General features: G+C 44.3%; 1 protein-coding gene across 4 annotated transcripts; it reads right to left on the bottom strand.

The window, feature by feature from the left end:
• On the bottom strand, window positions 1-22,236 carry cobll1b (cordon-bleu WH2 repeat protein-like 1b). 4 transcript variants are annotated; one of them, XR_007965521.1, is made up of 15 exons: window positions 22,025-22,236; window positions 21,166-21,246; window positions 9,172-9,360; window positions 7,651-7,855; window positions 7,334-7,559; window positions 7,211-7,255; window positions 7,008-7,102; window positions 6,409-6,648; window positions 6,058-6,187; window positions 4,868-5,015; window positions 4,692-4,774; window positions 3,117-4,402; window positions 2,314-2,436; window positions 1,482-1,696; window positions 1-135 (listed from the first exon to the last, which is right to left on the bottom strand). XR_007965521.1 is itself a non-coding variant. In XM_052082783.1 (14 exons), the coding sequence occupies exons 1-13, from the start codon at window positions 22,063-22,065 to the stop codon at window positions 2,320-2,322; spliced, it is 2,886 nt and encodes a 961-aa protein (XP_051938743.1). In that variant the 5' UTR covers window positions 22,066-22,236; the 3' UTR covers window positions 1,700-2,231; window positions 2,314-2,319. The 4 variants fall into 4 exon arrangements, 2 of the variants coding, with proteins under 2 accessions (XP_051938743.1, XP_051938744.1); XR_007965523.1 differs by having other exon boundaries at window positions 1-138; XM_052082783.1 differs by lacking the exons at window positions 1-135; window positions 1,482-1,696 and adding an exon at window positions 1,700-2,231.
• Between the last annotated feature and the right edge of the window lie 11 nt (window positions 22,237-22,247).

Genomic DNA, 22,247 nt, shown 5'->3' on the forward strand with positions numbered 1-22,247 from the left:
TGTGACAAAGCAAGCGGTGAAATGAACTTTTTTTTTTTTTTAATTTGAGGGACTTTTTACACATTTGCACATTTTCAGCATGTCCTCGATCCACTGGTGAAAGGACACTTTGATTCGCTCCTCTTTCGTCGATAACTGCTTCAAACAACAAAGAGTAGGCAGAAAAGTGGTTAAGATTGAATGACTGTGTCTTAAGTGTTGCGTTTTATTATTTTGTTATTATGACTTCAAGATGGCACCGTGAGAGTGGCTACCTTGTGTCTGAGTATGATGAAAAGCGCTTTCAAAATGTAACATTATTATTATTGTAAATATTTCACAAAGTTCATTTTAATGGCACTGACTAGCCAATTTAATGCGGATCGACGAGCAGGGATTTGATTTTTTTTTTCATTCATTCAAGTGGTGAATTGTAGTTATTCATTTATTCCGTCATATAATTGATGAATTGAGTCACTGCAACTGCAACATTAAAAATATAGGAGTAAAATAAAATGTTCAAAAGTTTGACTTTTTTTTTTAATCATAACACAATGAACCGCCCCCCCCCCCGCTTCACCAATATATTGCTGAATTTGAAAATTCACATGTTGGCAGATCAGATGAAATGCACCTACTTGCTGTTTTGTGCACAGGTTCAAGCAATAAAACGCTTTGTTTTGGCGCCATCTTGTGGTTGTCAGGGTGCTAAGGAACGACGCCCCTGTTCAGATTTTTGTGGTATGAAAACATTTTTAATTTATGTGACTCATTACCTGTATAGCTCGATTGAATTTATAAAAGTCTTTGACAAGTACAACCGCCCCCCCCTCCCCAGCTCACATTTTTATCATTGGGGTAGATCCGTGTTCCGAATGAACCAGTGACATTGAGCATTCTTCAGCTGGAAGGAAACTGGCGCCATGGCAAAAGCGGTTCGAAAGAGCCGTCAAAAAAACAAAAACAAACACCTCAGTGCTTCTGCTCGAAAGCAAAAAATGTCATTGAACGCATTCTAGAACATCCGAACTTGATTTGTCAGAGGCACTTTCAATGTTGGCAGGTGTGCACCGACTCCGGCGCACTGCGTAAACTACTGCACGGTAACCCCCTTCGATTACCGGACTTTGCATAAGGATCCACATTGGCCTTTCCAACTACCGTATACTTAAGAGTGTGGCAGGTATGCGGTCGTAGAAAAAGAACCAGCTCAGCAGTCGACTTGTTTGTGTGTGAATGCGGTGGTGGTAGGGGTCATGATGACTTTTGATATGAATTAAAGACCGTTCCATAGCAAAAGAACGTTTTGAAGAAGGCAGCGCGTCGATTTAGGGTTGTGGTGTCTAATGATTAATCGGGTCTGTATTGAAAAGTCAATAAACCTTAAGCAGTGCGTGACGTGTACTTTTAGCTTTAAATATTTATGGCTCTTCGCACATAACGTGCTGCACTGGGTTGACCTGCAATATCCCCCCCCCCCCCCCCCAAAAAAGTTCACATACCTTGATCCTCATAAGCGGTGCTTCCCATGGAAGTCCAAATGTTCACATGGCCTCCTCGGTGGTGGCGAGAGACCGTCGGGTGCTTTGGGCGCGACGTGAAATGTGTCACCCGCCTTGCCGAGTGTACACTCGATTGTTTGCAGTGTCCGATTTCAGCAATTCGTGCAGGAAAAACCTGTCGCCTTGTACACACGCATCAAGGACTTCCATGGGAGCTGTTGAAATGATAGAAGCTTTATTGCTTACAACACTGGTTGACTACAGCGACGTGCGTAGTTCAGGTTTATTCACATCAACATATGAAAACACATATTAAATATCAACAACGCAAACGAGGGGCATTGAGTACCACAAGTCAAACCCGGCCATTCCCAAAATCCTAAATCAATATGTAGGTACTTATTCAACATAAACCGTCATACAACGACATTCTTGCAACTCTGAAAACCGTCTTTATAATTTATAGCATCGCTTCTTATTCACGTATCGGTCCAGGCAAAAACAGTAATGCATTTTAATGCAAGACAGCACATGGCACAAAATAAAGAGATACGTGTATTAAATTATGCAAGTCAACCGAAGGCCGTTATTAAAATGTGAGCAAATATAAAGCAAAATACAGCAATTCATACATTAAATCGATATACACTGCCAATCAAAAGAGGCCGAGACAAAAAGACCGTTTGGCTCTTGTGTCGAAAAGGTTTCTGGGAAAAAAAAACAAAAAAAAAAAAACAGGATGTTCCTCTCCTGAAAGAAAAAGAATTGGAATTGAGAAATGTCATGTGCAAACATTTACAGTACGTCCCGCGGAAATGAAAACGTTCCTTACAGTAGATCAGATTTTGTCATAAGGCACCGCTATGGGGGACTCTGTCATTCCGTCTGTCCGCAGCAGCTCACTCGGCGACGTTAGTTGCCCTTCGACTCCTTTTTCACTCATCACCTCATCAACCTGTGGTAAGAGAGGGAAAAAAATGGATTTTGATGCCAATGCCTGTTGCCGGGGGGGAAAAAAAAAAAAAAAAAAAGAACGCCCCCGTTTGTTAGAACTGCTTTTACAACACTATATAAATATTTCATATTACAATACACGAGCTGCTGCCCTCAGACTGTTGCCTTAATATTGGAGTCAAAATAAAAATACCCAATTATTAAAATGATGACTTTATTCTCATGATGATCCTTGGGGCCGTAAGACAAACATACGGATGGATAGACATTAGAGTCTTGGCTCCTCAGTGTGGTGCAGTACGGTAGATTTGTTCTTTGCAAAGGATAAAGAATATATGCCTGATGACACCTGTGCTATTCTTCAGCCGTGTTATCTTTACGCTAAACGGACTGAAGCAAGACAGTATGGTTTCTTTTTTTCTTCTTAAAGAGAATTTTTCAGGACCTGATAAACTGCTTGAGCCGAGTTCACTGCCACCATACGGCACAAAAAGGGTTGGCTCACGGGGCTCTCAGGGCAACAATGCTACTTTTAATGAGAGTAACAAAAAAAAAAAAAATCAGTCAATATGCCATCTTTGAATCGTGAATATGCAAGAACTGCAGGAGCAGCTCAGAAAGTGCCGCGGTGATTTTATATCGGCAAACGTGTGAATGCTATGCGATGTGACCGTAACTCACCTTGAACTCTTTCCCCGCATTTGGCTCGATGACCGAGTAGCGATTAGCAGCAGGACAAGAGGGTGTGACTGGAGAGCTGTCCGGTCTGGGCCGAAGCGACAGCGAATGGCTCCGCTTCACGGCCGAGGACACGGCCTGGGCGAAGCGGGACGGCGTGGAGGGGGAATAAGGCCTGGGGGCCGCAAAGCTCTTCAGCTTCTCCAAGCTTAGCCCCAAGCTCGGCTCTTTGGCCGGCAGGCTGCTCTGCCTTGTCACACGCGTCGCTTGTATGGCGGTCGCTTCAGTGTCGCCATGTACGGGAGGCGGCGGAGGCGGCGGCAGAAGCGGCGGCGACAGTGCTCGGTCTACTTGATCCCCCATGTGGCCAGGAGATGAACTGGCACCTGGGCTCTTCTCTGCTGCCGAGGTTACATAATACCCAGGAGCCTTTTTGTGCTTTGACAAGCGGAAAGAGCCCGGCTTTGGTTTCGTTGCGGGCGGAATTTTCGTCGCCTTGACCTCTCCTGGGGAACCTGCTTGAGAGGAGCGGAGAGCGTCATCTGCTTTCGGCGAGCTGCTCGGTGATGAGGCGTGAGTGGCTTCAGCGAGGCATCCGTTGACAGTGTTTAGTGCGCTGGTGGCGGTAGTAGTAGTAGTAGTGCTGCTCGGTATTCGGTCCCTGGGTGCATTTGAGCGCTCGCTAACGTCTTCCGCGGCAACGGGCGCCGTCTCCAGTGTCAGTGCCACTTCGAAATACCTCAGCTTCTCGTTGGATTTCGGAGGCACGACGGTGTACGTCGTCATCCCCACCTTGGGGATGTAGTCCCTGGTTAACTCGTTGGAAGGCTTCGGCTTCAGCTCGGGGTGCGAGGCGGCGTCGGGCGCGGCCTTCGGGGATACGGGCGGCGTCGGAGTTTGGCACGTCTCTGGGGCGCATCCGAGGTCACCGTGCAACGGCTCACCCGCCGACGTGGCGATATTTTTCTTGTCGTCGTCCGACGATTCGAAATCGGGCTCCTTGGCAGAGGGCGGAGCTTGATCTGTGCGTTCCTGTTGTTGCCCCGGCGGCTCAGGGAGAGGTGGGAAACGGGTATGCACCTGAGCGTCGTCTGCGGCGGGATGGGACGCGCCGAGAACATGTGACTCCTCCTCAGCGGCGCTGATGTGTTCCCGAACAGAAGCAGGCAGGCACCGGTCCTCATTTTTCTGGCAAGCCTCGAGTTCACTTGTCACACTCCCGCTGTCAACTTTTTCCCTCTGGCTTGCAGGCGCCTCAAGTTCACTTTCAACTTGACATGAGACGCTCACTGTGTAAAACAGAAGCGTGTGAGACGGATTGCAGAAACCTCTCAATTGTTTTTGAAATTGATTGCATTTTGCAATGTATTCCCTGTTCACTATTGGTTCTCTTGCCTCGGTTGTAAATTGCATGTCATCTTCTAAAAAAAAAAAGTTTGAATGCTTGAACACTGACTTGTCAGCTAATACGTTAGAAATCTGCAATTTAATGACAAAATAAAATCAAATAAAACAGCAGACACGATTCCATTTACAAGAAAAATCCAAAGAGGTCATTTCGGCACGCGAAAGCCATACCAGCCAGTTGAGATGAGTCCGGGCCGGCTGGCGTCTTTTCAACAGTCTGAATCGCCGAATCACTCGTGGTGCTCTGTGACCGACTGTCAGAATCAAGCATATTTTCGGACATTAAAAGTAATCCCAATCACGATTGATAAAACTGTTTGGCTTTGAAAAATCTTAAGAGTTCGTACTTGCCATCTGAGGACAGATCACGAGACGGATCGACCCCGCAGCCTTTGTCGGAAATCGAGCCGCCACTGGCGTCTTCTCTTTGGATCTCGCTGGCAGCAGCTGACGTCTCCTCCATGATCTCCTCCAGCGTTTTAGTTCCGACAGATTCTGTGAAAGCAGATACTGAAGATGTGAACTTGCTTCAGCGAATAAATACCAACGTTATCATTCGGCCAATTTTCTTGAATTTGTGCAATTTACGACTGGTATGTTCACAAGCGATGACTCCTATCCTATTGACATCCGTTGCTTTCCGACCGTATATTGCTAACTGTGGGTGATAAGGAAAGATCACAAGCGCGGAGGTCATTCCAGGACAAGTCGAACAAAAGCAGAGTATGCCCAAACAAGCATGTGAAGTTGAGCACAAGACAATGCAACTCAAACATCAGCGGAGGAGACATGAGGACATGTTGAGGAATGTCATTTCGGCGCAGTGATCCTCACCGAGATCAAACTTCCTCTCAGTTACCGGTAATACAGGGTGGCGACGGCGACGGCGCCCCCCCCCCCCCCCCCCCCCCGATGTAAACACACCAAGTTTATTTCAAAAGACCCAGGCTGAAATAGGCTTATTGTTGTTTTCTATTGTTTTGTGTCCACTCCTGGGTGGAACTTCCCTCACAGGATGATACAATAAGGGTAAAATGCGTGTGGACAATTACCGGAAAGTAACTCCAAAGGCAGACAATTCCACCGCACCGCATGGATAAATACACACGGTTTGAAAACTTGGGGTCCTTTGAAATCCAAGGACAAAAATTGCCTTCCAAAAATTCCTGATTTATTTCATCTTCATTGAAGTCGCTTTTAATATTTAACCTACTAGATTTCCGTTCAATTGTCAATCAGTGGCCTAACAGATGACCTAAGTTGACTTGGTTAATCAATATACTCAAAGGTGAACCACACAACAGGGACATTTTGCAACAAAGAGGCTCAAGAATTGCGATTAAATTCACTCATTAAATCCAATTGAAAGGTCAAACGTCTCACACTCTGAAGTGGTGAATATCGTCCACCAGGGGGCGCGAGAGGCGCATAAAAGAAGCTAAGTAAGCAGGCTGAAGGCAAATTTGGGAGAATGGGCACCAAAAGACCAAACTCTCATTACGTTATTGAGACGTATAAGGATGCAACAAATACAAACCTGGCATATTTTCTTGAGGAGGAACCGTTTCTGGGGAGGCACCACTTGGTGACGTTGGGGGTTGTGGCGCCTTGCGTTTGGTTCTCTTCAACGACGATTCTGCTGAGGAGCCGCAACTTAACCCGGAAACCTATAACACATTGCGGGGGGAACTACAATTGTTGATAATGCTTTCTATTATGGCACCAAACAAAACAAACCTTTACATGTTATTTGCCCCCCCCCCCCAAAAAAAAGCAAAATTGCCTGAATGATCACTTCAACATTTGATGTTTTAGTTCAGGTCAGGCAATAGCGTTTAGCATCACGTCAACAATTGTTTACAAACCACAACAAAATTATCTGACTGACCTCACAGTCCCCTGATGTTGCCGTAGGCTCAGAGTAGAACCTCTGGCGAGTGCCGAGGTCCGCGTGGCAACTTTGAGACACGACGATGGGGGGCGGAGGCGCCCGTCTCTTCTTGGGCGCATCACCGACAGGTGACGTCGGCGACATAAGCGGAGGTGAGCTGGAGCGGGGCAAGGCCATGCTGAGCGGTCGAGGTTTGCTCACGAGCACCGGAGAAGCCGGCGCACTGACTGTGGTGGCCTTTAAAAAGCAAACATCCAATCAGGACATGATAAGACCTCTGCTCCCACAAGCGCACGGCGCGTGGTCCGCCAATGGAAAAGCTTAGTCAACAAAACTCCTTCTGAATATTTACATTTACCGACTGATACAGTCGAATTGTAACCTCGTGCACTTCGCAGTCACACCAGTGGCCCATTTTAAAAAGCCCAAAATAAATAAGCGCCAGTTAACTGCAAGCGGTAACGTTGGAACATCTGGTTTAACTCATACCACCCTAAAAATTCCACCAAATGAGCGGTATCTTTCGTAAAAGCCCTTCGACTGGCCCACGAAGAAGCCACCGAGTGTACGGAATACGTACGGGTGTATAAACATACCTGCTCGGATGTTTTCTTGCTCTTTCTAAACTTGCTGAAGAGGCCCTTGTTTTCTTTTTCTTTCTGATTTTTATCTTTACCAGGTGTCACTGCAACTGGAAAAAAAAGACATTTGTGAGGTGGAGGAGTTTCAAGTAGAGCGGAAAAAAAAAATATGAGAAAATGATGAAAACAGATTGCCCCCCACCTTCCCCCCCCCCTACCTGCATGTGTGGGTGAAGCTGGACACGCAGGAGAGTCGACGTGTCCTGCAAGTGAATCGGGGTAAATGTATGACAAATCCCCCAAAGTCCTGACAAAATATGAAGCAAAGTACACGAGTTTACCTCTCGTATCTCTTGCGTAAACCTCCCGGATTGCATAATCGTTTAGGGAGCACGACAAGTCCAAAGGGGCCAGCGATTGCACATCTCTCAACAAAATTGTTGTCTCCTCTGCAAATTCACATTTCTCACAGATTGCGGGTAAGAGTTCAGTCAGCGGGATCTGAGGATTGACTCTTAAAATAGCTTTCTGGGTCTTCTTGTAGTTTATCACCATCCGGACCGTGGCCTGGGGAACCGAATATTTGATTAAACGGATTCAGGCAACACAAAAGCAGCAAATATGTGCGCCGCCCTTTTTCGGGATGGCCGAGATGCACCTCAGGCTTTTGAGGACCCGTCTTCTTATTTTTATCGTCGCCTTTAGGTTTGAGTAAGATCTTCTCCGCGTGCAAGGTTCCGATGAGAGCGCTGGGCTTGAGTTTGACGTTGTGCCGGCCGGCGGTGATCAGTTCCAAGGTGTAACTTGACGGGTTGAGGCGATACCTCGCGCAGAGAGTCACTAACAGATCCATTAGAGGCTTGCTGAAAGACACACGACACAATATTTGCATGGCCGGCGGGAAAGAGGAGCGGTGGAACCTCCTTATACCAGTTAGAACATGCAAAGCTCCGGGACCGAAGCAAGTGTGCGGTGTTCTGGGAGCGGTCAATCTTGTACTGTGAAGGCCCACTGCACACTGAGCGACACGGTGGAATCCGACTGAACCCTCCAGCAGGGCGACGTTACTTTTATATTTTCTTGTGGCACAGGTGCAGCCAGTGAATGAGCCAATGGATCAAAATAGCCGCACTCTTTCCTCCCCGACCACATATTTTATCTTTGTCTGCTTCTTCCATGACAATTGTGCCATGTTTTTGTGGTTCAATGAAAAAAAAATTACACTATATTAAAATTGGAGCGGCGGCCCGGTAGTCCAGTGGTTAGCACTTCGGCCTCACAGTGCGGAGGTACCGGGTTCGATTCCAGCTCCGGCCTCCCTGTGTGGAGTTTGCATGTTCTCCCTGGGCCTGCGTGGGTTTTCTCCGGGTGCTCCGGTTTCCTCCCACATTCCAAAAATATGCATGGCAGGCTGATTGAACACTCTAAATTGTCCCTAGGTGTGAGTGTGAGTGCGAATGGTTGTTCGTCTCTGTGTGCCCTGCGATTGGTTGGCAACCGATTCAGGGTGTCCCCCTCCTACTGCCCGGAGACAGCTGGGATAGGCTCCAGCACCCCCCGCGACCCTAGTGAGGATCAAGCGGTTAGGAAGATGAATGAATGAATAAAATTGGAGCATCAAAACCATTTAGCGTCGAGTCGGGTGCACTCGCCAGGTGTCCACAGTTTACGTCGACGTTTACGGTCGCATCGCATTGGAACACAATGCCTTTGAATGTAATCCACAAGGTAAATCCCCTAAACTGCCGTAAGGGTGCTAAGAGCAGCTTTTAGAGAAGAGAAGTTAAGACAAAGCATTTGATGGGTAATCCTTTCTATCGGGATTGGTGTGATGTTTCTCGAGAGGCCAAGTGAGAGAGCGAGTGAAACTGTGCAGGGAAAGTCAATGTAGAGATGTTGCTATGTGAACACTAAAAGTGGAGTGACACACTCATGGTGTTAGCTCACTGTTGGGAGATGCTCAGTCTAAATTTGACAATAGAAACATCGGCCATCTTGCGTCAGACAATGATTTAAAAAAAAAAAGAAAAACAACCCCCGATCAACTGAGTCAATGATTTGCCATTACCGTACATAAAGAGCTGATGGTTGAAAATTGCATTTCAAGACCATTTGGCAAGTAGTCCAGTGAGTGTGTCATGTTTGTCAATATTTTTACGCGCAATGCTGATGCATTTACCTCCCGTGTACTGTGGTCATCTTTTCCACACCATCTGGCAAAACAACCACTAAAGAGAGATCTTGGTCGACCAGCTTCTCCTTGTGGTCCATGGTGAAAGGAGCGTTTCCTGGATACCACTGCGAGAAATCACAGGAATCCAAATTCTTCAGTCCCGGCGGGGATGGGGCTTTGCTTTTGGTCGACACCCTGTTGTTGAACAAAAAAAAAATGTGATATTTAGTTATAGTTTTTGAATTAGCAAAGTATTTTGATAATCGCTTTAAGGCAACCGACAATACAACATATTTGGGGGAAAATAAAAGAATCATGATTCCCAATCTTAGATGCCAATCAGATTGAATTGGTTCCCCTCGAGGCTGGCTGTGGCTTGTCACAAGACAGACCATTGAGGTTAACGTGGAAAAGTAGTCACAAGATATCAAGAGGACATACCAGGGCGTACTGTTTTTACTCATTAAGCCCTACGGCATGGCTGTAAATGGCCATACATAACAGATTAAGAGCAGGGTTAGGAGGGTTACTTCATTTTTTATTTTTTTTCCGTAAACATGACACTAGTTACTTGTTTAAAAAAAAGTGGTAGCATAATCCAAGTACAACCTGCCTTTCACCCGGAGTCAGCTGGCTCCAGCAACCAATACCTAATATGTTTTTTTAAAAACATCAATACAAATATACATTTATATATATTTGCCTGGTCTTCTATGTCTTCTGGGTGGTCTGAAAGCATGGTTTAGGAATGCGGAAGGAAGCCTGAGCAGCCGCAATTCAAACTCAAAGCACAAGAACTGTGAGGCAGACATGCGAACCACATGGGCACACTGCTGCAGCGTTTAGAAAGACGGACAGACACAAGTCCATCTGAAGGTGGCATAAGGGAAACGGTTTGAATAAAGTCCTCGAAGGCAAGTGACAAGACATATAGACACGGGAAATTTCAAACCTTTCCACGTGAGCAGTATTTGCTACAACGAGGGAAAGGTTAAAAATGGGGAAAAAAGAAAAAAGGAGAAGTTCGCTTTCAAACCATACATACGCCGTCTCACACACACACACGCGCGCGAGCACACGCACACTTTCGTAATTTTGATACGAGGAGGAATGATGCGTGACGTCCAACTCGAAAAAAAAACGTTATATTTTTTTAAAATTCCCCGTGACAATTGAAGCAGTTGATATTGGTAATATGTCGTTTAAATAGTAAAGCTGTGGGCGATTTGTGACGGTGGGAATGTATAGTACAGTATTTCCTCCCAAATTGCTATGCTAGCGTCTCCTCATTTACATTCACTTAATAAAATTAAGGCTGGTGGGGGAAAAAATAGAAAAAACAGCATAGAAAGAATGACATGTTCCACCCTCGAACTGATGCCATTGTAAAATCTTTTATTAACCATAAAAGAAGTAATCTCCTCAAGTGATAGCGGTGCAAAGCTGCGTTGAACCTTATTTAATGTCTTTCCAAACAGTTCGGGTCACCAAAAGCACTGACAATTTACGTGAATCAATTACCATTTCTAGTTACTGTATTTAAAAATATATAGCTGTATTATTCCCGAATAAAATAGACAATTTAATATCCTTACAGTATCCTCTCATGTCCCCAGCAGTAGCAATGTGGACAAGCCGAGCATGTAGTAAGTCCCTGAGATGAACCAGTTTTTTTGTCCTGAATTATAAACCACTCAAGTCTCATGTGGGGGTACGGTGGAATCTGAGCAATGCGAGGTCACAGGCTGTGCAGAGGCATGTCTAGAAAGGGATTATTCGCCTTGCTATGGGGGTCAACAGTCTGTAAATACAATCATTTCCATGAAATTACTGAATCAATGGATGCAGATATGCTATTGTGGCAACCAATCTCTTATCGATTAATCCCAGTGAATACTTCGACTAATTTCTACAAATGTTCCTTTAAGGAGTCGTCGGCATGTTATGCACAGAAAAAGAGGATAGGATAGCCCAAAACCGTATTCTCAGTTACGGTGGGAACTCGTATAATATACAAGTCATTCCAATGTCAGAGTCCGATATTCCGTCATACAGAATGTCATCCATGAACCTCAGAAGATTTTGAGGGACCTCATTTTTTGTAATGCATTTTTCCACCACACTGTGCGATAAACTGCAGTAAGATTTGTTTGTCACAGAAGATTAAAAATGTGAAGATTAAGTTTCACTGGCTGCATTTTGCATTGTATGTTAGCATTAAGCTAGCTGATGTTCATATAAGGCAAAGTTACGGGGTCTAGAGCTGAGCACATGGTATGATCTTCGAGTGATTTACAAGGGCGCCCCCAGAAACAATATTTTTCAACCTAATGAAAGAAAGTCTTTCACGGTGCTTTAGGGCAACAGACACAACCCGATCCGGGTGAAGCGCGTGCCTCTCACAACTGCAGCAATGACATAAGTTAGCGGTTGTTAGCGCACAAAGTATCAGCAGCAAAGTTGAACAGGCGTGAAGTAGGAAAACCGGGCCTTGTGCAAATGTACAAGGTGTAGGCTTAAGGTTTCTTCATCATAAGTTTAACGAGTCAACTAAATATCCTGGAGTGCAACAGTCTCTAACCGTGTCTCAATAAAAGGATGACGTGAAATTATTTCACTTAGCAAACAGCAAAGCGCTCCACTTGCTTGTTCTTTGTATGTGTACATGTGGTGTTGACCAAACAGGACCAATGAAAAAGACCAATGCAGAATTTATTTTCAGTACCGCTTATGTTAACAATGAAAAACAAAATATACAGCTCATAGGCCTTAAAAAAAAAGGCTCACACATGGACTACTGTGCCAAACGTTTTAAACGGAGCTGCATCAACACTTCAATTCAACTAATGCAGTCGAGACATTTTCATGCATCACATCACGCAAGATGTCAACATAGTGCAACCATTTTGTTTTTTTTTTGTAATGAAATGTTTTCAACCTAAAAAAAAAATGGTGTTTAAATGAAAAAATAAAAGTACATCTGCCAAATAAATGTGAATCTAATTTTAATGTTGTGGTTCAACTTCACTAATATGGTTACATTTCCGCTTGGCAACAAAAACGTCAGAAAAGTGACGAGTAGTCGGGGAGCACCAAGAAGAGGAGGTGAGGAATCGCTAAATATCAAGAACGAATGCCAGGAAATTGAAAAGAGAAGAGACAGTAGCAAAACAACGCAAATATTTCCGCTCGAGAAACATCAGCCTTGTACAAAGTCCTGATTTCATGGCCTCTGTTGTTTATTTGACATTTGGCTTTAGAATTATTTGTTGAGGGTTTAGTGCCCTCCGCCCCACCAGTTCTGAGGTTGGGGGTTTGAATACGGGCTCCGGACGGTCTTCCTTAAGCAACAATTTAATCAAAAGGTGTGAAAAATGTGCATGAATGGCAGTTTGTGGCGTATGTAACCTGCGATTGGCTGGCTGCCGAGTGTACAGTGACATTTCCCGCGGCACCTTCAGCAGGTGGCAGCCACCAAGAAGAGGGCGTGACCGGTCTTATGCTCGGTTTGTTTGTTTTTTTTGAAGCAGCCAAGACATGTCACAATTTGGCAGCGCAGATGCCTCCTTGACAAGGGCTCCCCATGCTCGCGAGCAAGTCGGTTACAAAAATACTCGACTACAGACCAGGAAGTAGAACGCCTGTGTCGCCTTGACGCTTTCATCATTCACGGATCTGCTGCGCTTCAGTCGTGCAAACAGCATGAAAAAAAACGTTCTCGCCGACCACGCCAAAGTATACAAGAGTCGTATCAGAAAAATGCTGATACGGGAAAAAAATAATAATAATAATGCTCAGTTCCGATGACATTGCCTGTGTTAATAGAATTCAAGTTTGTACTGGTACTTAAAATTCTAAAATCATTTACAAATAAGATTAATGTGTGTAAGATATACATAGTTTACATGAAAGCCTCAATTAGATAAGGAGTTTTTTGGAGGGCAGAAAGGCAAACTCCTCACATTCCAAACATTTGGTTCCAGCTGGCACAAACCCAGTCAGAGTAAATTTACGTAAAAATAAACAAGAATTAAGAGATAATAAATTAAAAAAAACAAAACTTGGCATTTTCCACTCATCTCCTACACCCTGACGCAGCATTTTCTTTCCCAAACAGTTGTTCAACGACACTGCACAAGCTCCAACACGTCAGTCTCTCCGCTCAATAGCCAAAACAAACTTCAACCTCTTCTGCAACTTGAGGAAAGATTGCGTGACCCCCCCCCCCCCCCCCCCCACACACACACACACACTTTGCCAACGTTTGACTCCTCTCTTACCTTCACGCCGTCTCTGCTCGGATAACCTCCATGATGTCGCTTATCTCCCGCGAGCTGTCAGATGGACTGAAGGCTATCGAGCGGAGGAGCATGGAAAGGCCCACACCTTTAATGCCACGCTTGAGCTGCGAGCGCTATCACCAACACGTCTCCTCCGCCTAAATCCTGCTCGGCGGGCTTGGGGAAAAAGCTTCGGCGCATGTATGTTTGAGAGCACTCCCCCGCGGTCACGACAAGAAAGGTGTAAGCAGCTTTGTGCAGACATGAACCTGTGGGCGGGGCCACGGGGAGCACTGTACATTCCAAGCACGTGGCTCTGGATAAATACTACGTTAATTTGAGCATTCCACTCTTTTCTAATCAATACTGACCTAATCAGGTCAGAGATTACTGGGTTAACAGAGCAAAGGGGACTGAAGGTTTCAAAGAAACTTGGAAAACGCCGCCACTCTTCATTTTAATTGAATCGGGCTTCGTTTGGCATTTCGTTTTCACAGAGAAAAGCCCCCCCTTTTTTTTTTTAAGAGACACACCTTACCTCTGAATAGTGACTCACTCCTAAATCATGTTGAGGGCTTGTCTGTATAGCAAAGAGTGGCACAAAAATGTCCACAGATGTGCAATTACCATCTTAATACACTCAAAAACAAACGCTTACGAGGTACAAGTTTTCTAAAAGCTGCGGCTAGCTCACCACGAGGGATGTTTGAGATCACTTTTTTTTACCAGACAGATACTGTCGAACCGGGTTCGATTCCGGCTCCGGCCTTCCTGTGTGGAGTTTGCATGTTTTGCCCGTGGGTTTTCTACGGGTACTCCGGTTTCCTCCCACATTCCGAAAACATGCGCGGCAGGTTAAAGGAACACTCCAGTCACATGTTTAAAAAGGACATGTTTTTGTTTTAGACTTTTGTTGCTTGGGCGCCATCTTATGGAATTTTGGTGCCAAGGAATTAAGCCGAAGTGAGACGAGGAGGTTTGTTTATACAAAAGTGGCGCTTTGACGCAATGCAATAATAATGCATATTCACTTTTGACAGTTGGTGCCTCTCTTAAGTAATTTTGGATTCCGCTTTTTTTTTAAGGCATCATCATCAGCCTTCGTTTGTCACTACTATTCAATGACAAGCAAGGGTCAGGCAGAGTGAAAATTTTATCTTGTAATGACGACTTGAGGATGAACTTTTGACAGATGACCATGTGTGTTTCTGAGGAATTGTGTGTGGGGGGGGCGGTGTCAACGCGTGAGGCGCAACAGAGTGGGGTTAAGATAATTCAATTTGGATTAAAGATGGATTAAGTTGTCCGTGAGCACAGCAAGAGGAGGACATTGGTATGCACGCTCATATCTGCAGGCATAACTGGGGGGCTGGGGAGGGGGGGGGTTATTGCGACAGTCCTATTTTAAATAGGAAATAAAAGCCAAATGGATCGTTCAAAGTGCATCTGACACGACGGGATATCTGTTTGAGCCCTGAAAAGCAGTCATTTGGGATTTTTACATTTATTTATTTTTGGCACACTGGGGAGGAGGGGGGTGGGGGGTTAAGGACTCGAGACTTCCTTGTTACTCCCACGTTGCACGGATGACAAAAACAAAAACAAAAAAATATGACGCCATTTCCAAATGTGATTCTCAAATATCACAATGCCATCAAATGAAAGGAGTGTTGAGAGGGTAACGTTGGAGTGTGGGAGTGAGTCAAAGGGGCGGAGCTTAAAAGTCGCTCACACACACAGCGACTGGCAAGGAGGGTGCTTGATCCCCGAGGAAAGACACAACACAGCGGAGCCATGAGCTGCAGCTGGTAATTTGGTGAGAGGTCATTCACAGTAAACACAGGCGTTTTTTTAAAAAGAGGTCTGGAAAGGCCATTCCTTCATAAATTGTGTAGGACGGAAGGAGATTATTGAGGGGGGGCAAGGAACTCTAGAACAACTTCCTGAGTCAATTGTTTATTGAATCCACTTGGGTGTTTTTTTTTTGTTCCCAGATGAATGAACGAAACGTCCACATTGAGACCAACTTCGGAGTACGTCATCAAGTCGGCTCATGGTTTCAATCAAGGGCTCGTGGGCTAATAATGCAATAGCTAAAAGGACAGAATGACCGCACTGAGTTTTGTTGTTGTTGTTGTTGTTTTTTGGAAACAAAGCAATGACGAGGACATTTACGTGTTGGAACGGCCAAAAGTTGAACATAGGAATCGGGTTTTCTGTGTTGTCATGCACCTTACACATGAAACACGTTTGACCAACAAGCGCACAGAAAAGACTGCGATTGCATTATCATTTTAGCGACTGGAGATTTGGACACAGTTGAGCTTTTTGACAGTTGGCTTGCAGAAAAGGCACGTAGTGTGATTGCTTTTTTTTTTTTCATTATACAATGCAGACTTTCTTGCAACAGGTTTCAAGACGCCTTTTTTCTCTTTGCCGATGGCGCAAGGTCAGGGCTTAAAAGTACGTGTAAGCATTTGAATTTAAAAAATAATAATTTTGCTTCACACCTAGAATGCAAAGACAATTAAGTCCGATCACAAAACGGTTGAATCTCAGATTCGAAAGACAACTGCCAAGTCTGCTCGGACTGAGCGCGTTTCCGTGTAGCAAAAAATGCTAGCTTGAATGTTTTATATCCCGTTTAATGGCAGAGTTGCGCATTTCACTCCTTTGGCAAATGGTTTCAGGTCAAGACGGAACTCAATCCCGATCCTGATGTGTGGATGCGTTTATCTGCATAAATATCGTGTCTAAACACTGATAATGAAGGTCAAATAAATTCTGACACGCGTTGTGTAGAATGCTGGAATGTTATTGCAGATAAGTGAACGTTTCTATTAGCGGCGCACAAAGGGCTAATTCATGCTGCATTTTTCACAGGCCGAGAGTGGGAGGAATTTAACTGTCACGTCCTGGATGGGATTTGTTCCAGACGTAGGACTTGTGCCAACGCTCAACAACGATCTGCGCAGCGGGTTGAAAGGATCACGGGCAAAAAGTATGCGTATTTATGAGAGAAGAATAATCATCATCATGAATAAGTGGTTGTGGTCGGGGGCGGGTCAAAAAATTTTGATCATGGGCAAAAAAAACCCCAAAAAACTCTTGATAATGCGTGCGATTACACACGGCAAGCAAAGAAATATTGTTTGGTATTTACGGTCAACGCGCTGGCTCCAACGTGGCGACAAAGGCGACCCATTATTCTCGGTCCTTTGGCTCATTTCCCTGTTGTCTGTTTAAGTCCTGTGAGGCGGAATCAAACAAACCCCCCTCCCCCCTTTTCGCTTACTGTACTCTGAAAAAAAAACGAAATGTGCCTTTCAGGAACAACGGTTTTAACAGCCGCAAAAAATAAACATATATATATTTTCTCAACTGCACGTTGGCTTACAAAAAGGAGAACATGGCCACGGTGACTTTGGATCACCGACTTTAATGTGATGTAATATAAGGGGACCAGCCCGAATGGCTCTCATGCGTGTTGCCGCTGGCGTCAACGTTACCGTTCGACGGTCTGTTGCAACGCTGGTCCAAACGTTGCTGTGCATGACAATAATCAGACAGTCAGAAACTTGTGTTCAACATAACGGTACGTGTTCGTTGCTTAGAGCAGGCGCGGTCAGGTCCGTCACTCGGGCCTTTTGAATCAGGTGTGTTGGAGAAGGGCGACATCTAAAACAGGTCGGGTAGCGGCTCTCGAGGAGCGGACTTGGGCACCACTTGATTAGAGCATGGAATTATTCCGCCTGTCGCTAGCATAGATACATTTGTCAACGTCAATCAAATTTCAGAGTCGGCACCGTTGTGACATGCTGCATTTACTGCAAGTCTGATTAGCAATCAATTGTTGTCAACAGATTGGAAGAGAAGAATGACAAGAAATACGACGTGTTGCTATGAACGTTTTAAGCACATTTCTGATATGGCAGATTTAGACAATATGAGTTTAACCTCTATGGCGAATGTGTCTGACCTGATTTTGTCCAAACACAGAGGTTCTCCTGTACTATTGTACTCTAAGGTAAATTTGAAAAAAAAAAAATTGCCATTGCTAGTGTATCCTTCCAAATTACGCTAGCAAGCACGACTGAATCTGAAGATCCTGAGCTGATCCGGTTGACACGGCAGCACAGAGGCTGAAAAATCTATCATCATCATACACTTAGCAGAAGCAATTTGACAAGAACCACTTTGAAATTAAGAGAACAGGCCGTTAGGAATCAACCTAGCGTAAAACCAGGTTCAAGTGCGCACGCGACGCAGCGGGCAGAACACGAGGGCAGGTACGGAACCGATTAGCGGCACATGACAAGACCAGGTGAAACTCATCACGGATAACGAGGAGTGCAAAACAGACACAGGAAAACCTAATTACCAACCGGCGGTAAATAAAGATAGTCTGACGGAAAATAGCACTGACTCAAGGCTTCCTTTCTCTCTCTCTCTCTCTCTCTCTCTTGGAGGACGCCTGGGGATCATGTTTTTGCGTTTTCATCGTCCGGAAGAGTTTTGTCACGTCTCGAAACAAGCACGAATCTCTTCACTAGGAATGCCCACAAGCTTTGCCCACCAGTCTCTTAGGGATGACGGTTGCCACTGACATCGAAAGTAGGGCTGGAAAACTATGGAACCAAGAATCCACATTTTGATTGAGATTGAAAACTGCCGTTAATAAAATGATGACCGTATTTTCCGCACTATAAGGTGCACCTAAAAAGCATTAAATTTTCTCAAAAGCCAACAGTTCCGCCTTATAATCCGATGCGCCTTATATATGGATCAACATTCAGATTTCTTGGACGCAGTATTTTAATTGTTCTTTGCAAATTGCTTTGATACAGCTGCTGCCGGTTGTGAAAGCGCTCGACAAATAAAGCTATATTGTACAGTATTTAGCGTAGCTCCATCTAGTGGATGTATAACGCAACCACAGTCACTATTCATGGCTTCTATTCTATGCGCCTTATCGTGCGGTGCCCCCTACATATGAAAACGGTTTTAAAATAGGCCATTCGTTAAGGGTGCGCCTTATACTCCAAAAGCGCCGTATAGTGCAAAAAATACGGTATTCGTTGACTTGAAAACGTATATATTGAACTAGTAAACCTCAACTACAAGACTATCACCGTAGACTCTTGTCCATTCACCCCTGCACAATGAACACTTTATTTTTGAACTCTCCATTCTTTTTTGGCTAAGTCCAAAATGAACTTGCAAATATATGAAATTCAAGCCTGTTGCATTTTCGCTCCGCGGCATACGCGCCTTTGATGCCTTGCCTCTTCGTGGGACGTTTAAACCGTCAATAAGCGTCTCCCTCATCTCTTTATAATATTTATTCATCTAATGTTATTGTTCTGGCTTTATTTTCACAAGTCTTGGGACTTTCTGGGCTGACCTGGGACATTGGGTATCATATTTCATGACATATCACGGGAATGGGTGTTGGTATTTAAAACATAAAAATAAAAAAGGATCTCTGTAGCCTAGAATTTTGAGAACTGTAAAATTCCCCTGTTGGCCAGTATGATCAACAGCTCTAGTGAGTTTGACGTATTTTTTTCAAATTTATGTTTTGGGCATGTTTCTAGATAAATATTGAGACTGAAATGCTCCAGATGGTGCACTAAGCACAGTTGCGCGCTGTGGTGTTTTTGTCTAGTATTTACTCATGGATGTGCCGGTGCCACTTTCTTTCTCCCCTAGTCAGAGTACGAATACAAGTACCGGTACTTACATTTGAGTAGCCTTGATACTTGATAATGCAATCACGACATCAACTTGTGATGAAAAATCGTTTCACAAGCTTTTTCTTGGACGTTAAATAAATTCCACTTCAAAAACACTTTGTAATGTGATAACATTTTAACATATTTTCCTAAGAGTCTTGCGAGACCATTTTCTGGAATGTACGATTTTACACGAGCCGTAAGGACAACTGAAGTAATGCATTATCACAGCACTGCTTTCTTCTCTTTGCTCTGGAAGCTTGAAAAGTCGCCACTGGAGCAGAGTGTAATCCGCAGTGTGCTCAAAGTGACATGGCTCCAACACATGGGCAGGCTGATAAACTGATATTGGCGTCCCGGTATCGGAGCATATTTATAAGTACAAATCTACAGGATCCCTGATAATCGTGGCTTGACAGTTTCTATCTTTCCAATCCAATGCACATCCTGCCACTGCCCCCTTACATAACGTTTATCAGCGTGAACGTGCGAGCAATGAATGTTGCCTGGAGCTGAGCCAACCGGGTGGTTTTGGCCCGGGGTCACTATTTGGACAATAAATGAAGAGCAACTTGGTAGGACGCATGCAGTCTTAACGTGACGGCTCTCCACAAAATATTGGCTTGGGAGACCACAGAACATGTGCCATCCCGTTTATAGAAAAGGGTGGCTAACTTCTCTAAATAAACCGCAGATTTTGGTTCCCTGCCACTTTGCACCGATCTGAACTGCCTCGGCGAATAGAAATGTGCAAAGAAATCAATCTGAGAAATGGCTTCAGTCAACGGTAAAAACACGAAGGTCAAATAAACTCACACACAATTGCAATTTTTTTTGGGGGGTGGGGGGTGGTGCGGGAGTATGATGTTGTGCATGATATCACAAGACTTGAGAGATTAACAGAGACGGTGCAGAAGGGTTTGTAAAAGGATTGCTTCTTCCGTGTGTGTTGTGCTAGTTTCAAAAGACGGAACGCTGACATGGCGTCAATGGAAATTTCTTTGGCTTTTTGTGCCTTTCAATGACAACCACTTCAATAATATGTCAAAAATTGACTCCCCTCCAAAACAAAAACACCCTCAAAAAAAATTATGGTGACCATTACCCTGGAACTAATTATGTAGTTCATTTCCTGTGTGTGTGTGTAGGGGGGGAATTTTAAATCCAAAGAAATTGGGTGTGGACTACCCTCCCTGCATGGATTGTGTTTCTTCGAGGGTTCCGCAGTGTGAGACATACAGTATGAGAATGGAAGATTCTGTATTCTTAGGAACGGAAAGTTTGCATCAGTCAAAACCTCCTAGTCTTCCGCTCACCTTCAATTAAAAAAAAAAAAGCTGCTACATCTCGGAGTTGCCAAAATAGCAAGTAACAAACTCTGGAAACTCACTCCTCCTTTTTTAATGATTTCAACTGCTGGAATACTGGCGGCTGACATCATCTCCCTGAACCAGAACTAATGGGAAATTCCATCGTGTCGTCTGCAAAAACCATCGCATATGTCAATTTGGGATTTTGTTTACGGATATACAAGCAAGCATATAATTTATACGTGCAAGGAGGTGGGAGAGAAAAAAAAAAGGATCATCCGGTTCATCGCGGCGATAGAGGAGGCAAGAGTGTCGTGCCTGGTAAATATTTCCCATGACCTCAACATATGGTCAAGGCAAATTCTCACTCAAACTGGGAGAGCAGGAAATGGGGGGTGGTGGTGCAAGGGAATGGCTTGTTCAAAGAGTGCTGAAAACATCTACAACAACTGTGATTTTGCCTAGATGCGCTCTGCGGAAGGAATGCGAGTCGTGTCAACGACCTTTTACTGACAAAGGTTGCATTGTGCGTACGCGCGCCGCTGACGATGTCTCAGTAGGGGTTTGCGGGGACACACCTAAGCAGCTCTCATTTAGTCATCAATAAAAAGGGCCTTGACAACTGGTGAGAGGAATGACAAATCGCACAATGATGAATGCTTGTCGCTGCCTTACCTCTTCGCAGAGCTGTGGAGATGAGGCTGTGATAAACGATCATCCATGACTAAGCTCATCGGCTTGGCAAAATTTACCGGACTGCAGGGGAGAAAAAGAATAAGTCATGCTTGATTACAGTATATCAGCTTGAATGTTGCAATAAGACACACATTTTTTTTTACAATAGAGGGTTAAAGGGATAGATACTTCAGAAGGGACAGAAATATACCGAAGGTTGGAGAGGAGACTATTAGAGATAGAGCTGACGATAGAGGAAATAGATCATGTGTGTCAAATTCAAGTCCTGTGGGCAAAATTTGTCCATGGGCAAAAAGGTGGCCTGCGAAAGCAAATTATGCCCATTGACTTTGTTTTTTGCAACAGTACCAACACTGTAAATTTTCTTCACTTTTAAAAACGTTGATCCCCTTTTTAAAAAAAATAAATGTTGAAACAAACAGTTCACTCCTGAATGCATGACACTCCTGACATGCATGGAGACATAAAGAAAGTGATAGATGGAAAGAGATGCTGTATAGTGATAGGTTGACGTAAAAATACATTGAGAAACGAAGATTGAGAGAAAGCGCTGACACTGCAGAGGCGTAGAGTGATTTGATATAAAGATAGAGATAGAGATAACGTGGAGATAAAGAGAAACAAAGAGGCTGAGATAGAGTTAGAGACGAAGAAGTGAGGCTGAGTTGAGATATTGTAGCTTGAGATAGATAGATAGATAGATAGATAGATAGATAGATAGATAGATAGATAGATAGATAGATAGATAGATAGATAGATAGATAGATAGATAGATAGATAGATAGATAGATAGATAGATAGATAGATAGATAGATAGATAGATAGATGAAAATATTACCATGAACGCAGTGGTTTTTCGAGACGTTTTTCCACATCCATGAGTCATCACTGGGATGCGAGTTTGCTGCAACCCGCCACCAACATCAGTTTGGGGAGGGAAAAAGAAGACTCATTCGTCCGAGTTCGGCGTTTTTCGCCTCTTTAAACAACCCATCCCTCTTTATTTTTCCATCGACTGAAGCGTGATATTCGGAAAGTCAACCAGTACTGTACTCGACTCT

The sequence above is a fragment of the Hippocampus zosterae genome, chromosome 12, assembly GCF_025434085.1.
Source record: "Hippocampus zosterae strain Florida chromosome 12, ASM2543408v3, whole genome shotgun sequence".
NCBI lineage: Eukaryota > Metazoa > Chordata > Actinopteri > Syngnathiformes > Syngnathidae > Hippocampus > Hippocampus zosterae.

Excerpts from the sequence above, each read along its gene's own strand:
- cobll1b (XM_052082783.1), bottom strand. The coding sequence starts at position 22,065 with ATGGATGTGGAAAAACGTCTCGAAAAACCACTGCGTTCATG. Across the intron at positions 7,560-7,650 it reads CGGGTCCTCAAAAGCCTGAG|GCCACGGTCCGGATGGTGAT; the intron begins GTGCATCTCGGC and ends TCGGTTCCCCAG. Across the intron at positions 7,256-7,333 it reads TTACGCAAGAGATACGAGAG|GACACGTCGACTCTCCTGCG; the intron begins GTAAACTCGTGT and ends ATTCACTTGCAG.